The sequence below is a fragment of the Lagopus muta genome, chromosome 1 (assembly GCF_023343835.1).
Source record: "Lagopus muta isolate bLagMut1 chromosome 1, bLagMut1 primary, whole genome shotgun sequence".
Lineage (NCBI taxonomy): Eukaryota > Metazoa > Chordata > Aves > Galliformes > Phasianidae > Lagopus > Lagopus muta.
Window position 1 is genome coordinate 172,628,218 of NC_064433.1, and position 17,404 is coordinate 172,645,621.

The 17,404-nt window shown below is 39.9% G+C and overlaps 1 protein-coding gene across 4 annotated transcripts in view; it reads right to left on the minus strand.

Moving 5' to 3' along the window:
• The window catches only part of PDS5B (PDS5 cohesin associated factor B), a 100,472-nt gene that overhangs the window by 76,448 nt on the left and 6,620 nt on the right, over nt 1-17,404 (minus strand). For all 4 annotated transcript variants that reach the window (XM_048942748.1, XM_048942755.1, XM_048942744.1 and 1 more), the window contains exon 2: nt 2,305-2,430. In XM_048942748.1, the coding sequence (XP_048798705.1) occupies nt 2,305-2,412 (108 nt within the window). In that variant the 5' untranslated portion in view covers nt 2,413-2,430. The remainder of the gene's footprint in view (nt 1-2,304; nt 2,431-17,404) is intronic.

A 17,404-nucleotide genomic window follows, 5' to 3' on the forward strand; every position in this document is an offset into this window, starting at 1 on the left:
ACAAAAGTCCAGCAGCAGGCTTCTGCATGTACTTTGAGCAAATATGTCACCAAATCGACCAGAAAACAAAGACACAGAAGGAATCACTGAACAATTTGGAGAACAGCAAACCTTTATTCAAATTGTGCATTTCTCCCTTAAGTATTTAAGTTTCCAAAGTATTTTTTTCCCTTTACTCTCTTTCAGTTTTCCAATTCTTTTTTCTCTTCCTATTATCTTCAACACCCGCAAATAACACAAGAAGTAATTTTACGAACAGCAAAGAAAAACTGTGTTCACCTCTATGGAAAGTAAATAAATGTATATATTTAATAAGGTAACAAATGAATACTCAAGTGTCACAAGTGTTCCTGCAACAAGCACATATTTTGTCATTCTAGAAATGAACCTTCCATTTCTCTTCCCTAACAAGATGAAATTCCGTATTGATAAAAAAATTTAGTCAGCTTTTCTCCAGAGCAAATCTGTCACAGCACTTAAGGAAAACAAAGTAAAACAAGACAGTTTTCTTAGCATGCTTTTCTAGTTTCTGGCAAAGCAATGAGTTACAGAATTCCTGAGCCTGAAATTGCACCCAGACCACCTTGATTTACACTCCTGGAGCTTCCACATGTGGTCCACATTTCTTCACTCACTCAATTTTTCTGGCTCCTACATCCTCCTACAGTAACAGGCTTTATCATTTCGTTTCAAATAATTTATGGACAAGTATGTTATTAGATCGCTGGTGTAAAATATGACTCATGCCATGATCCCTCAGCTCCTGCATATTAAGAAAAACTTTCCTCACAATATTCACCATTTCCAAAAACATTTATCAGCTTTGCCTTTTCAGTCCCTATCTCTGAGCATTTGTTTTCCCTTCCTGCTCTCCAAACTCACTATAACTTGGAGGACAGGTTGATCAGCAATGCATACAACTTGCCAAGTTATGCTAATATATGAATTCGTTCTGCATATTTTATTCTCAGACTGCACAATAATTTGTGTTTAGGTAAATGGATTGTCTCCACTTAACAAACAGCAAATTACCTGCTTGGAATTACAAAACGTACAGAGGAGAGAGCTTCTTCCCCCATGCTTATGTGAATTCAGCAGAGAGGGAAATGAGAAAGTTAACAGTCTTTATCTGTAAACTTGTTTTCCCTAGCTCCTGCAACTGTGTTTATAATGTATGTGCACACACTTGTGGTGTTTTCAATAGCCTGGATCATCCAATTCAGTACAAGGAGGACACACAGTTCACTGCATAACCATGAATGCAAAGCCAGCGTGAACAGCTGGTCAAGAAACATGACATCCTGCAACATACATTTATCCTGCAAAATTGACAATTCAAGGACTAGAAATACACGCCAGCAAATGAAGCTACAAGAGAAAAAATATCAGTAATAACTATAGGCATTTTTAAGAGCTAAAAAAGAAATGTCAGCACTATCATCTTTATCTCTGATTAACTCCCAGCAGGAGAAATTATGAACATTGTATTCTATTAAACATAGTAGAATGCACTACAATACCCATCAATTTAATTCCCAAGGAACAGGAAGGTTAATGGTGGAGGAAGGAATCCTTGTGCTTTGGGGTTTCTAATTGTTTTGTTCATTTACTAGTAATACAGGCAACCTGCACTTCAGGAAAATTCCCAATTAAGCTTTTCCAAATCACAGAATGTGTAAGGTACTGCTCCCAGACCTGTTTCTCATAGCAAGCCTATATGATGGGCTTCCCCTCTGCATTACACTAATAAGTCTGCCATTCTGTCAAAATACACGGGTAGATCAAGAACAGGAGCAACATCATTACCCACCAAGTATTTCCATTCTTTCTGTAGGGTTAGGCCAAAGAAACTGGTCAAGAAAAATCAGGAAACTTAGTATACATTTACACTAATAATCAAAGTCTTTATTATTCTCATATTAGCCTCTATAAAGCAGGTTTTATAATCAACCTTGCAAGGAGCACAAATGCATGTATGGAATTTATTCTGATGTATCTGCATTCTTTCCAAAATTAAGACCCACCCCCTTTCACATTTTCCAGTATTTTCATCTCTAAAAGCACTGACTTATTATACAAGTGAAATAAAATTTAAGTATATGAAATTAATTTCCTTTTTTTTTTTTTTTTTTTTTTTTTTTTTTTTTTAAACTCTTTCAAATATATTTGGACCAGTTATTGCAGGAAAGCAATCAACAGAAGGCACAACAGCCAACAGGTTCCTCCTTCCAAGCACAGAAAAAGTTTTGCCCAAAAGAAAACATAAATAAACATCACAGAGTTACTGGTAGCATTTTTACTAACCTTTAGCCTTCTCACCATCTCTTCTTTAGATATTTTATCAGAGATTTCTTTGACTCCTGGAGGATATGTGATTTTCCCATCATTGGCTCTCGTCTTTGAATGAGCCATGATTTCACAATTTTAAAACTGTGAGGGAAAAAGAAAAAAAGAGTCAGTATTAATTATCTACTTAAGCTTACCTTTTCTGTCCTGCTTTTAAAAGCAACTGTTTAGATTTGAAGAGTCAAAATCCTATTAAAAGGTTACAGAAAAAAAACTATATAAGCGAATAGAAAATTGACAAAATAGACTTTTTCTTCAGATTGTGGCTGGCAGCAATGGTTTTGACGTTCAAGTCGACTGTCCTACAGTACAATATAACTTCCAAGATGTACACAACTGAAAAGTCCAAACCCTTCGTTCCTGAATGTGTTTGATCATCACACTTAGAGATGCAACCAAGTAGCTTGTTTGAACAGTTACAGCCACTTGTTGACAATAAACTCCAGCCAGCACAGATCTTACACTCTCTGAATACAGACATCTAGAGTGAACTTTACTTAGAAAGCATAATTAAACCATAGAATCACTCAGGTTGGAAAAGACCTTAAAGATCGAGTCCAACCACCACCTAACCATCCTACCCTAACTCTAACAACCCTCTGCTAAATCATGTCCCTGAGCACCACATCCAAACAGTTTTTAAACACATCCAGGGATGGTGACTCAACCACCTCCCTGGGCAGCCTATGCCAGTGCTTCACAACCCTTTCTGTAAAGAAGTGTTTCCTGATATCCAACCTAAACTTGCCTTGGTGCAACTTGAGGCCACTTCCCCTCATCCTGTCACCTGCCACCAGCGAGAAATAGAGCACAACTTCCCCAGAAGTCTAAAGAGCAGTGCTTCAGAAGTGTTATGCATCACCAATTTTAATTTGCAGATACTGCATTTTCAAAAAGTTTTATCACACCCTGAAGAGAGTGATAGTAATCTAGATAAGCAATCTATAAGGGAATGCAGTAGGCACAGGAACAGAGCAAGCCCATTGGAAGCCTTTCCTCTATGCCATAAACCCAAGTTCTTAAACAAATAAGTGCAAATGAGCAACAATATCTTATTCCTAAATTCCAGTTCTAAAGACAACTCAGCTATTCAGTCCCTTAATTTGTGCTTCAATCACTTCAGTCACCTAATCCATCCTGAACTATGCAAACTTCTATTGCAGTAGAGAAAGAAGATGCACATTACTCTTCTACTTCAAGACTGAAAGCTGTATTTACATAAAGCAATTAATAAAATCAGACAACAGTGAATAAAACTAAATGACACACGTTGGGATAATTTATTTTTTTTAATAGATATCATGCAAACGCAGCCAAGAATGCAAAAATAAAAATAAAGGAAACTTTTCTCTCCCATTACCTTGCCCCCACCCCATTTTATTAGTCTGAAATACTTCCTCCCAGTGTTTGCCTTCCTGAACTGTGCAATCCAAGTGAAGCATTTTTTTCCTACTAACCTCAAATATAAGACATAGAACTCCTCAGAACCATAACAACAGAACTGACCAGAATTTGCAAGGAGAGACAGCACAGCAGTAGGTCCCATAAGAGGACAGCATAACCTGCCACAGTTGAGACACACCTAAATCAATGTCATCCTACAATGAAAGAAAACTGGAACATGAAATAAACTCACCCTCCCATGCCCCAAACACCCCAACCCATTCTGTACCCCTTGGTTCACATTTCAAGATAACAAAGTAAGTTACAGGTTTTTGCTTATCCTTCAGTTAGCTTTCATCAAACTGCTTCTTGTAAAGAACGCACACAGTATAACTTTTATTTTAGGAAATGGGGAAAATGAATCAAATGAACATAACCAGACATTTCACCAGAAAGTTAACAGCTTTTAAGAAATATCTGAGACGCTAAGCATGAAAAAGAAAGCCCTAAATGATGCAATTATCCACTTTACTGAAAGAGAAAGGTCATTTAAGGCCAAAGCTAAGAGCTGACAACTGCAACTTATTTTACAGTTCTCAGTTCAAACACCAAGGTTTGCTATTCAGTATAACAAGCAGGAACAAAGACAGGTGTATTTCAGTATAAAAGGTCATCAACAAGTCATCACGAGATTTATTTGCTTTTTCATCCTTCACCTGCACATCTCTGGGTAAAGCTGCTGAGCTCACTTCCCACATCATCTATTATGTAAGCCACGTACCAGTGTCACCTCGCCTTCCAACATACAAACTGAAGGCACTTGACAGGCATGATATGCAATGCAATTCAATAGCTATGCAGCAGCCAGTGCTGTTTGTCTTCTCTTTGTACAGACATCTGCAGGGCAGTTGAAATGACTTCTACTTACACTTGTAGTAAAAGCAGACAGTGAGAAAGTTGGGGGATGAACAAAACTCAGTTAAGTAACTTTTTCTAATACTCCCAGGAAAAGGTGACACCCCTCCAATTCCTATTACATTTCTTAGTGTACTGTCAAGACAGTAAGTCTAGAACTCCTCAAAAACACAAAAACAGAGATATGACCAAGTTTACTCTTCTTGCTGTTTGAGGTAGATCCCCCATTGCAACTTCCAGATAGGATGCGATACATGATGCAAACATTTATCTTAACAGTTCACTATAGCAGACAGGAGCCTTGCTGCCTTCACTCTAAGAATACTCTGACAGCATTCAGTGCTTTCCTGGACCAGCCAAACTCACCAATTCAAAAAAAGAAAAAAAAAAAAAGCCTAATTGGTTTTGAAAAGCATGTGACATGCATCAGAGCCCATTCAAAGGAAGGAACAGGAATTAAGGGAACTGGGGATCAAAACCTCCCCTTTCCAGTGTCAGACAGCTGTCAGATCAGATCAACTCGGTTAAAATTTGATTAGAATATGGTGACACAGCCCCATTAAGAGCACTAAGAAATAATTTAAGACAAACTTGTACATTGTGGTCAAAGTTGAACTGTTTGGCTGACGCGTCCTACTGACACACAAAACAAGCTTCTGGCAACCAAGTTCCAACATGGAACATCTGCATTTACATGGCAAGGTTTTGGTAGAAGAGGACGGCAGAACTGGCCTCTGTGAGATGAGATGGCTGCCCCCACGTTGGCCAGAGCCAGCTCCAGCCAGCTCCAAACGGGACCCATCGGCCAGAGTCACACCAAGCACTTGCTCTGATGGCTTCACTGTGAGAGTGCATTTAAGAAAGGGTAAAAACCATCACACAGCTGCTGCTGTGTGAGAGGAGTGAGGGATGGGGAAACCAGGAAGACAGAAGCAGCCCTACAGCCCCCAAGGTCAGTGCAGAAGGAGACAAGAGGTGCTCCAGGTGCAGAGCAGCAGCTTCCTGAAGCCTACATAAGGCCTTTGGTGGAGCAGGCTGTCCCCCTGTAGCCCATGGGCACCACACAGAGTGCATCTCCATGTGCAGAGGGCAGAAGCGGGTCCCAGGCCAGAGCTGCAGCCCAGAGAGGACCCATGTTGATGGATTTGTTCCTGACAGGAACAGACTGCATGCCATGCAAAGCTCAGGAAGAACTGCCGTCAATGGGGAAAGACCTGTTTGGAGCAACTGAAAAAGGAGAGGAAGGAGCAACAGAAACGAAGCATTATGAATAGACCACAACCCGATTCCCACCTCCCTTGTGCCCCTGGATGGGCAGGTGTGGAAAGGAGGAGGAAGAGTCAGGAACAAAAGAGTGAAGTTGAGACTGTAAGAAGAAGGCATGGAGGAAGGAAGGTGACATAGTTATGTCTGTGTTTCTCATCATCCTGCTCTATTTATAATTGGCAATCAATCAGCCTCCCCCTGGTTAAGTCTGGTTTGCCTATTACAGTAATTAGTCAGTGATCTCTGTTTTTATCTCAACCCATGAGTTTTCCATTCTTACTCTAACCCCCCTGTTCAGCTTAGGAAGGGGACTGAGAGCAGCATGGTGTGCAGCCAGCCAAGGTCAACCCACCACAACATCCCACAACATCAAAAAAGCAATTACTGCCAAGATTTTTCTTCCTCAAGAAATACAAGTTCAACTGGAAATTATCAAAATGAACCACTCTATTTAGTTAGAAGGAATGGTCAGCAGTTTTTGAACTAAAACCACTTTGACCAATTTGCCTCCTCCAAGGAACTGACTGACTCTGAAATTCACAATGCAGGACTTCCACCACTGCAGGGCAGCACAGCTTTCTGCAGCAGAGCAGTACTGATGAGGTTGGAGCTGCCTTTCCATTGCAAGTTGAGATTCAGAAAATACATTACAAGATATAGGAGCTGGATTTTTGGTAGGAACAGGTGTATGTAGGTGCTGGGCCAGCAATAATTTTAATTTAGCCTCATTTTGCACCTACAACAAATAATAAAGCTTGACAAGTCTACAATTGAATATTGTACATAACAGCACATAAAGGGAGCGTATAAATAGGAGAGGCAGTGGTTGTTGACAGTGATAAGCCAAGGGAGAATGGTTTTAAACTGAGACAGGGGAGGTTTAGCTTAGATACTAGGAGGAAGTTTTTCACCCAGAGGGAGGTGACGCACTGGAACAGGTTGCCCAAGGAGGCTGTGGATGCCCCATCCCTGCAGGCATTCAAGGCCAGGCTGGATGTGGCTCTGGGCAGCCTGGTCTGCTGGTTGGTGACCCTGCACATAGAAGGGGGTTGAAACTAGATGATCACTGTGGTCCTTTTCAACCCAGGCCATTCTATGTTTCTATATTCTGAATGAACCTAGCATTTCAAATGTGAAATGCACTCCTTATGTAGAAAGCAGTGGGACAGTAGGAGCTGAGATACTGGATGCTGCTTCTTTCAACACAGAAGCATTGCTGCTACTATGACTTGTAGACATAAAATCAGGAGAACTATGAGCAAGTCTCTATGTCTGAAGAAGCACATGGCAAAACGGGTGCATACAGAAAATGCTAACAACTTAAAAGGTGATTTTCCCCTTGTTGGGTACAGAAGAAAGAGAGTACATAGGAAACTACTGCATGAAAAGCAACAGAATTGATAAAAGATACATTCTGTGTACAAGGATAACAGGAGAATTAAAGCATTAAGAATTGAAGATGCATTCATGCATTTATTGCACACTGAAACAGAATGGATTTATCATCCATTTCCTGTGTGAAAAAAAGTTAAATCAAAAGATCACACCTAATGCAAAATTCTAAAAGCCAGCCAGAGTGTGTTTACAGAACAATTCATTACTCTAAACAGAATTCATTAGTAACAGGTGGCACTGCCAAAACGTGCTCAAATTCAAGTAACTGAAATAGCAATGCTTAGTTCTGTACAGGATTAGCAGGACCCTGTAGTTGCCCAATTCCAGGTAAGCAACTTCACTGGCCATGATATTAAATGTTAAGGAGCCTGATATTCAAATTGTTTCTATGCAGTATTTAATCTTTCACCACTAATCTAAATACATATACTCTAATTGTCACCACCACAAAACAGATTACACGCATGCAAAACCAACTTGGATTGACATCCTGCATGTTAAGTACCTCAGCAATATATTTTACAGGTCAATAAATATCATTACAGAATATTAAGTCAACAACCTAAAAGGTGGGTTTAAAGCACATTCAACTTAATTGTATTTTGTCTGGATGACAACTCCCACTGTCTGTGGTGACTTAACTGTGCTAATCATTAAATAAACTACGCCTTAACACACATGAAGTCATGTGTCAACAGTATTTTCACAGATCATAATTGTCTAAATCTTAATCCTTCAAGTACTTTCATATGTACCTAATCCAATAGAAGAATCATGAATCCAGCTCTAGCAAATTTGTCTATCTGCAAGTGTGTCTACTGCCTTCAAGCCTCCCAAAATTCAGAACTCAAACTTAAAAACATAATAATAGAATCATAGAATGGTTTGGGTTGGAAGGGACCTTTAAGATCACATAGTTCCAACTCTGTGCTATAGGCAGGGATGCCTCCCTCTAGACCAAGTTGCTCACAGCCCCATCCAGCCCGGCCTTGAATGCCTGCAGGGAGGGAGCATCCACCACAGCCTCGTTGATCAAGAATAATGAAGTTGGTGACATCTTCATAACTTTCAAGAAAAAGTAAAATAGTCACCAACTCATTCCCTACAATCCAATCCTGACCTCCCCCCCATCACAGGCCACTCCACCAGCGAGATGAAAAGGTGTTAGAAGGAAATCCCAAGATCATTTTCTCTACGTTGTTTCACAGAATATTGTGAGGAAGTCAGAATGTCTCCACCTCATAAGCCATAACAGAGCTCACTCTACCGCTCCTTTCCTCTGTTAGCATGCCATTTCTGTTGACTATTTCTCTATTTTTGCACCCTCGGTAGGTATCACCCCTGCACGAATAAAAATAGGTCGCTACAAATGCTTTAAAAGCAGTAGCTTCATTTCAGCAACACAGTATGTGTGCAGAAAGCAGTCAAGCAGTAATTTGCAGAGAAGATACAAAGTATTCTGAAGAGATTAACGCACAACCTGCACAAATGGCAGAGGCAGACACCTTTCTCTCCAACAGGGTTGTTAGTATTAAACACAAATAATTTAATGTTTTAAGCCATTTACAGAAAGACTGCTACATCCTGTTAAAATCCTGCTATGCAGAGCTGATTGACAGCTGACCAAGGTGAGAAGAGACTTGTTAGATACTTACATTATAAAAGTGCCACTATATTAAAACCATTACCATAATAAATCTTCTACTAAGGAGCTGAACTCCGCTATAAAAAGCGACTCCAAGCTGAATGCTGATGGATACTTTTCAGCTTCAAGTAAAACAGAAAGCTTCAGCACTGAACCACGTATAAGTGAATTTACATGAGCATATTTTCATACTTGTTGAGATAGGTCTGCATCAATACATCGCATTCTCTTTTAGAAATACGTTACACTATTCACTTGTATACTATTAAATCAAGATACCAGTAATTATTCACAGTGCTGAGAAAATGCTCGGTCCTATTTCTGCAAGGCAGCACTATACACAGTAAGGACTGATATGGAAGAATTTACAGAAACCACTAATTAATGCTCTTCTGCAGTGATGAGACACATTGCAAGACTGAAGCAACACACCCAGCAGGAAAGTGATATGAGAAGTACCAGGTTTCCAAGATGGAACTTGCATTAGTGGGATTCCTTGGACAGTCAATACTTGAGTGATAATGCTTGTTCAAGCTAGGAAGCACTGCACTTTTCAACCTTATGTTAGAAAACAGAGTGAAGAGCGTTAAGTTTCTTTATCCATGAAGTGTTTACTTAGTTAGTTACTCAGAGAGTGGTCAGGCACTGGAATGGCTGCCCAGGGTGGAGGTGGAGTCGCCTGGTGGTATTCAAGAGGTGCCTGGATGAGGAGCTGCAAGATCTGGTTTAGTGCTTGTGGTAGCAATGGTGATGGGAGCATGGTTGGACTATGATCTTGTAGGTCCTTTCCAACCTTGTGATTCTACAAATAGGTGTGCAGGTAATAACTGCAAGACATTAACTGGAAAACCATTTGCAGAGAAAGAAAAAGCAGAAACAGAGCTAAAGGAATAGGGACTAAGAAAAATATCTATTTGTATCACAAAGTGGAAAAGAGTGCAGACCAACAAAATCGGCTAGTAAAATGGACACCTGCAATGTACTGAAAAATATTTGGGGAAACATCAAATCTCACTGCATGTTAGGGGGTCATCTTCTGAAAGTCCACTATATAAAATGTTTTTTTGTTTGTTTGTTTTAAGAAAGTATATAAAAAACAGACTCTGACCAGACTCCTGTGTGCAACCTTTAATGTAAAGCATGCGATGCTGCAGGGAAATAACAGTGCAATTACAAAAAAAGGAATCGTACAGGAAGAAAAGAAGTACAATAAGCCACTCAGTTTTAACTTAAATTTGTTTGGACAAGAGCACGGCAATTTTTACCTGACACATACTTCAAGCTTTTCTGTCAGGTAGACATGAATTATTTTGCTCTAGAAAAACACAATGCCTTAAAATAATGGGAAAAAAATGCAAAGAGGCAGGATGGCACCACGCTCAGGAAATCAGGAATGCAGTTCTCACTTAAACCAGCTTGAATGTAGGGGATTCTGTAGAAAGATGATACTTCCCATGGGTATGAGAAGCAGGAGAGAGGGGGAGAAGTAATACAGGTAAACAAGTCTGAGAGAGGAATAAAATCTTTAACAACCTTCTCATCTTAGCATTCAAATGATGAAATATTTTCACGTGCTAACGGCCACTGAAATACAATGAAGTTTTACTGAATGAAGTTAATAGAGACTGCTGACACCTCTTGTCAAATTTTGATGGTGTCCATTCATATAACACTCATACATATATATCTTCAGCCACCTCAGCTTTGACCAACTTGGAATAGCATAGGTGATACAGCCCATGTAAAAGGTTTTTGGTTGACTGCTAAAAGGTTGAGTCATATCCAACAATGCATCCAACACGAAATAAACTAACTTCAACATATCACACATCTGACAGAGCTGTCTTAAGTGCTCATTTCCCTGTCCTATATAACGCGAATAGGACTTCAGGATAGGAAACTACAGAATACAAACACTCTCTACAGATAATTTATTTTCATAGCCATAGGATGGTTTGGGTTGGGAGGAGCCTTTAAGGGGGCATCCACAACTTCTCCAGACAACCTGTTCCAGTGTCTCACCACCCTCATAAAGAATTTCTTCCTAATATCTAGTCTAAATCTACTCTCTTCCAGTCTAAGGCCATTTTCCCTCATCTTGTCACTGCATGCCCTTCTAAAAAGTCCCTCCCCAGCTTTCCTGTAGGCCCCCTACCAGAGCTGGAAGGCCACTCTAAGGGTCCACTCAGAGACAAAACCTACAAAATTGTCTTTATTGTGTTCATGCCTTAAAAATCTCCCTGCTTTGGGATGATTTGAATAGGATTTAGGAAAGACCATGTTCAGAAAAGTACCAAGTGTCTACAGTAAGAGCCTGGTCTAAGCAAGATTAAAATGAAAGTTAATGTATTGGCTTGAGAAGTCTTGCATCCTTATTGCTAACGTTATGACTGCAGAAGAAAAGATGAACTCACCTGTACAGAAGGCTCAAACTAATCAGCACTAAGCTGAAGTGAGAATGTCTGTGTAAAGGCCTATTTTTTAGAAACACAGATGAGAGCTCAGAACACACTATAATTAATTATTAAGAAGGACACTGTGGGATAATCACACAAAACCACAAAGCTCGCTCAAGACTGCTGTATCCACCATTGGTGTGACTCATTCCACACGTACTTTATCTTGACATAGAAGCTTTACTTGTAGATTGCTTTCTGCTGCTATATACATGCAACCTGCAAACATCCATCCATACAGTGACTATCATTGCTTCCATCTAGCAGCTTAAGGCATCACATCACTGATTCTGGACAGGAGCAATTATTATTCCAGTGGCTGTTGAGAGCAACATCTGAAGTAACCACAGAAATTGAAGCCACTTTGGTCATACAGAAGCCACAGAGTTTGGGGCGAAGAAATTCATTTAACATTCATTTTTCAGTATATGTCCACCTTGAGATTCACTTGGCTTCTCTGGGGGAACGCCTTTGATATGCCAGGCCCTTCTGGTGCCGATAAGAAATCTGACATATTGGTGCTTCAAATACTTGAGGACACACTTACAATCCTGTTTCCATCCCTGGAAAAATGGGGAGATGAATCCAACAAATTGTCAGTATCAGTGGAGACAGTAAGCAAAAATGTTCTGAAAATCATCAGACACTTTGCACAGTGAACCATCAGTATACAGACCACTTGCAGAACAGACCCTTGTGCTTCTTTTCCACCACCTGAACTATCATAACATCCTATCTGTACCCCAGAGGTCTACCATAGTAAGGAGAAGCATGAAATCTGTCCACATGAGCCTCCTCACAAACTAATACTGCATCTAAGATTAGTGCTCTGCATGGGAAACTGGAGTGAAATTACAAGCCCTGCTGTTCAGAAAGCCATACACACATCTGCAGAACCAAATCCACTCCATGCAGCATTTACTTTGGATGTAGGTTATTGGCCAACCTATGTGTATATGACAAAACCTAAGTTAGGCAAACAACATCACAGCATAGAATCATGCAGGATAGGATTCTGTCAATGTTCAGAGATGACAAGCGATTATTACACTTAATAGAGGCAAACAGAACAAAATAAATCTACCATTTTGAAAGGCAGAAACTGAAAACTGATGTAATTTGATTTGAAGATTTATAGAAGTTCAACATTTTGATCACGGGCAAAAACCACACCAAAAGCACAAAGCAATTTGGACTTTTACATTGGTTTTCTCTATTTGAATGCAAGGAACATTTTCATATTACTAAGCACTTTCAAATAATCACTTTTTAAAATTCTAAGTAGTAATCACAGGAAATAGGAGTTACATTTAAAGAGTATTAAGTGTAGAAAAGAAGACAGAATAAGAGCCAAAGATAGCTGCTGTCACAAAGCAAAACAAACAAAAGAAGAAAGATCAGAAAGACTGCATTTTAATAGCTAACAATTAAAAGCAAGTACTACTGGTGACTAAGTATCAAGATTACATCGAAATAGACAAAAGTCAGCTGCATACCCATTTTTGAATGAAGGACAGGTAAAACTTAATTCCCTTGGCACCTGGTAACACTTTATTCAACCAGATGTGACTGTGTCTACGTTAAGAACTTCCCATTTTCAAACCATTATACAGACACTATCTTAAAATCCATGAAACAGTGCAGTATCCAAAGCTCTCTAAAGATATTTAAAAGCTAAGATGTGGTACACTGTTAGATTAAGTTACAGTACTCCCTATATTTTCTCATAATAATGCAAAGTGGGAAAAAGAACACTGAGCAGATGCACAACTTTGACATCAGTAAGATTTATAAGTTTAGGAAAAAAATATCTGCATTCTAGAAGAAAACTTTTAAATACAGGCATAAAAGCAACTTAGAAGAACATCAGATCACTCTGGGATAATTTGTTTCATCAGTCTGTGATAAAATATTCTGCATTTTTTCCCTCACATTAAAATCATGTATTATGAAAGCACTAAATTGAAAAGCGTAGTTAATGCGGAGATGGATCAGGTCTTCTTCTGTGAGATACTGAAAGAAAAGAGGGAAAAGAGAAATACTTTTCAGTACAAGGACTGCATCTGACCTGCAAAACAAGAATATATGCTGCAAACCTGAAAGAAAATCACTGTGAGGGGGGGAAAAAAAAAAAAGAAGTGGAGAGGTAAGCATAGAAAATCACTACAAGATTACACACCAGCGCTATGGAATTACACCACAATATCCAACAAACCGGCACAGACTTCCTTGGCATACTACCTTCAGCTACAGATAGCTATGACACTTAAATCAGGAACAAGTGCCAGTAAAGTCTACCATACCACAAGAGTATAGCAGAAGAGGGGTCAAGAACAGATAAGCAGGAAAGAGGCAGAAAACACTGTCAGTGCTGAAGACCCCCCAAGAAAGAACTAGAAAAAGTTGAGATTACTTAGAAAAACCAGAAGAGGACTTGTAGGTTTTTTTAATTGAAGTTCTGGAACAACTTTCTGATCAGTAATTGAAGACTGAAGAGAAGTACAGGGCAGAATTCCAGCAGTACAGAAAGGAGATGCATCTACTATGTAAGCACCTATTTGAACAACAAGCCTTTCCCTGTGCAAAAAGTTTCTTTTCCTAGAACTACTAAGAACTGTCTGTCATGTCTTTAAGCTGGTATTCCAAAAAAACAGTGAAGAACTGACAATACCAAGCCTAAGCAAACTGGTATTTCACAATACCACCAGTTTATAGGCATGATTTGCCTCCTTTAGCAGGGAAACTTCTCAGTAAGGCAAGAATGGCTTTCTTCCTCCAGCATTTGGAAAGGAATGGGGGTGGGGTGTTTTCTTTTACATTAACCATCTTCAAAACACCGTAACAAACCAGTCATAAAAGCCCCATATATTGCATTATTGAGGTATGTTACTCTATAAAGCTAACATTTTTAGTACTTACACGTAAGGGGAGAAAATAAAACATGCAAGAGTGGCATAGGAGCCATTGGGAAAATAAGGGGAACATGACAGAAATAAGGTATGGTACTTCCAGAAACATCAATCTGAGTGTTTCACTTCATGTAGCATAACTTCTTGTGAACTGCTGCAGATGGACAACAAATACAAAACTGCTTTGGTAACAAGTCAGACCTTGTACATATAAATAAGGCTCCCTCCCATTCCTAACTTAGTATGTAATGATTACTAACATAAATAAATCAATCCAAATGCTTAGCACTCTAATACAGATGATTCAGTCACAATTAGTGAGGAACAAAGAAAACCAAAACAACGATTTTAATTGTGAGACCCAACAGACAGCACTGGTAGTCCACTGATGTTGTTCTAAGTAACACTGTGCCCATTCCTAATCAGTATGAATTATAAACATTTATACTGGGGCTGCACGCTGAAATCTTAGTACCAGAACAGCACTCGGCTGCTGTTTTACACACCTCACCAAAAGGCTTGTATCAGTCCAGCTTTTCTTTCTCCCCAGCTAACTACAACATCTTTTATTTGCTTTTCACAGAACTTCGACATGACAGCAAGCAACAGATTGGAAAACTAATTGTGTCTCTGAAGACTGTGGAAGAATCCATAATTTTGTATAAAATACCAACAAAATAAAGAATTACTTCTGCCAGGTGAACTAAGTGCCCTAAAGATGGGTTATTAAGACTAAAGAACTAGAAGAAACTTCAAGTGACAGAATTTAGTCATTTGCTATTACACATGAACAAGATCACTTTAAAGAAAAAAATCACCCTGAAGACTTCTCATGTTTTAATCAGCAAAGTCTGGCTTTAACATCTATCTCTACATTCAACCAACAAGTAACTTTCTTCACCAATAATCTATTGAGTTCTGTAATTACTTTGAAAACAGTTTTTCATCCCTAATTATACACTCCTAAGGATTCACAGAATCACAGAATCACCCGGGTTGGAAGGGACCTCAAGGATCATGTAGTTCCAACCCCCCTGCCTAGCAGGGCCACCAAACATACACATTCAGATCAGGTTGCCCAGGACCCCGTCCAACCTGGCCTTAAACACGTCCAAGGACGGGGCGTCCACAACCTCCCTGGGCAATGATTCATGTTTTCACAGTCAGAGAGTGGCTGATGCTGGAAGGATGCTGGAAGGAAACTGGAGTCCCCTGGCCCAACCGTGCTGCAGGGTGCCCAGAGCGATGTCCAAGTGGCTCTGGAAGACCCCCAAGGTCTCCACCACCCAGCCTCTTGGCAGCCTGTGCCAGTGCTCCATCACCTGCACAGCACAGAAGTGCTCCTGGTGTTCAGAGGGAACCCTGCACTCCAGCTGGTGCCCACTGCCTCTCATCCTTCTACTGGGCACCACTGACAGAACCTGGCTCCAGTCTCTACATACTCTTGCTTCAGGAATTTATACTCGTTGATACATTTCAATCCTGGCTTTGGTACAAACAAATGCATGTATTATTACAGCTATTCTAGCCTTCTGAATTGGAAGTGCTTAATCTCTGTAGTTTCTGTTTTCTTTTTAAAATTCATCTTTAGTATTTACTTACCCTCCAGTTGGAGCTCATTTCATGCATATTCACTGCACAGACACCGTATTACTTCCTTACAACAACCAATCCAAGGAGGACACAAATCTACCCAGAATAGAAACCTGATGTAGGTCACTCCAAAAGTAACACCTCCTATTTACTTCCATGGAAACTGCAACAGATACAAGGAGCACAGTAATGGTTTTTGATAGGGCAAATCCTCAGCTACAGAATACTACTTTTCAACACAGTCACCATCTTTAGCTGTGCATTTTCACCAGCAATGAACAAGGACCTGCAAGCTGTGCCTGTAAAATCTGCACCAGAGGAGATGACCCACTCTTTCACAGTTGCCATCATGGTGTTCCACATGGAGGAACTTGATGACACACCTTTGCTTCATCCACGCTTCCACATCAGAAGCCATTCTGTCAGACTGCCCCCCTGCTGCCCGCTGTCACACAGCAACAACATGTGACAGAATACTGGTAGGAAAATTCAACCTCTACTGCTGTACCAACATCTGCCTCTGACATCGGTGGGCCAACAGCATAAATTAGGAGGCATTACTTTCAGAGCAGCCCTCGTATATCAGCACTGGCACACAGAAGCAGACACACAGGAGAGAAAAGCATCTTGGCATAGCCTCCAAACACAAAACACCCCCAATGAAAATACACACACTCATGCATTACTCTCTGTAAGCAGGAATAGTTAAGATAGTAGATTGCAGTAGTTAACTCAATAGAAACTAATCTTCATGTTATAAAAAGATTTTTTTAATAACAAAATGATCAGTTTTGAAGTCTCCATAAACAGATATAACTGCTTATGTTGTCTATGATGAGCATACAAGCAAGGTATGACAGCTGTGAGAGCTTCTGCTCATCTCCTCAGGTACAAGAACCGTTCACATGCACATTCCAGGTTCCTGTCTCCTGCTTCCTCATTCTCAAGTTTGAAGGTTAACGCAGCCAAATCATGACACTATCAAACGTTTCTGGTAAATCCTTTTGACAACTGAATCCATTGCTAATCCACCTGTCTGCTCCCAGCCAGACATCACCATTCCTTCAACAGAAAAAGCTGGGGTTGTCCACACCACACCCAAATTCTCAACTCAAGGACAGGATGTATTAAGTCTTTGAGACAAAAATACCCAAAAAACCACCTCAATTTATGATAGAAACAGGTGAGTTATGGATACATCTACCAACAAGTCATTGCAGGCTAATGGAGTAAAGAGCTCAGGAGTCATGGGGAAGGGAAAAACAAAAAAACAAAAAACAAAAAACCAAACAAGAAGAATCACAGTTAACAGCAGGGAAAAAAGAAAAAAACAACAAAAACAAAATAATGCATCACAGTTCAGGAATCTGGAGGCTAGAAGTCAGAGCTGCCAAACAAGTGAAGAGGAAGTAGGATTTACTGGACAATGAAATATTAATCAGAAGCCTGAGTAGGTATCAGCACAAACTAGGCAGAGTCGAGAGATCTCAGCAGAA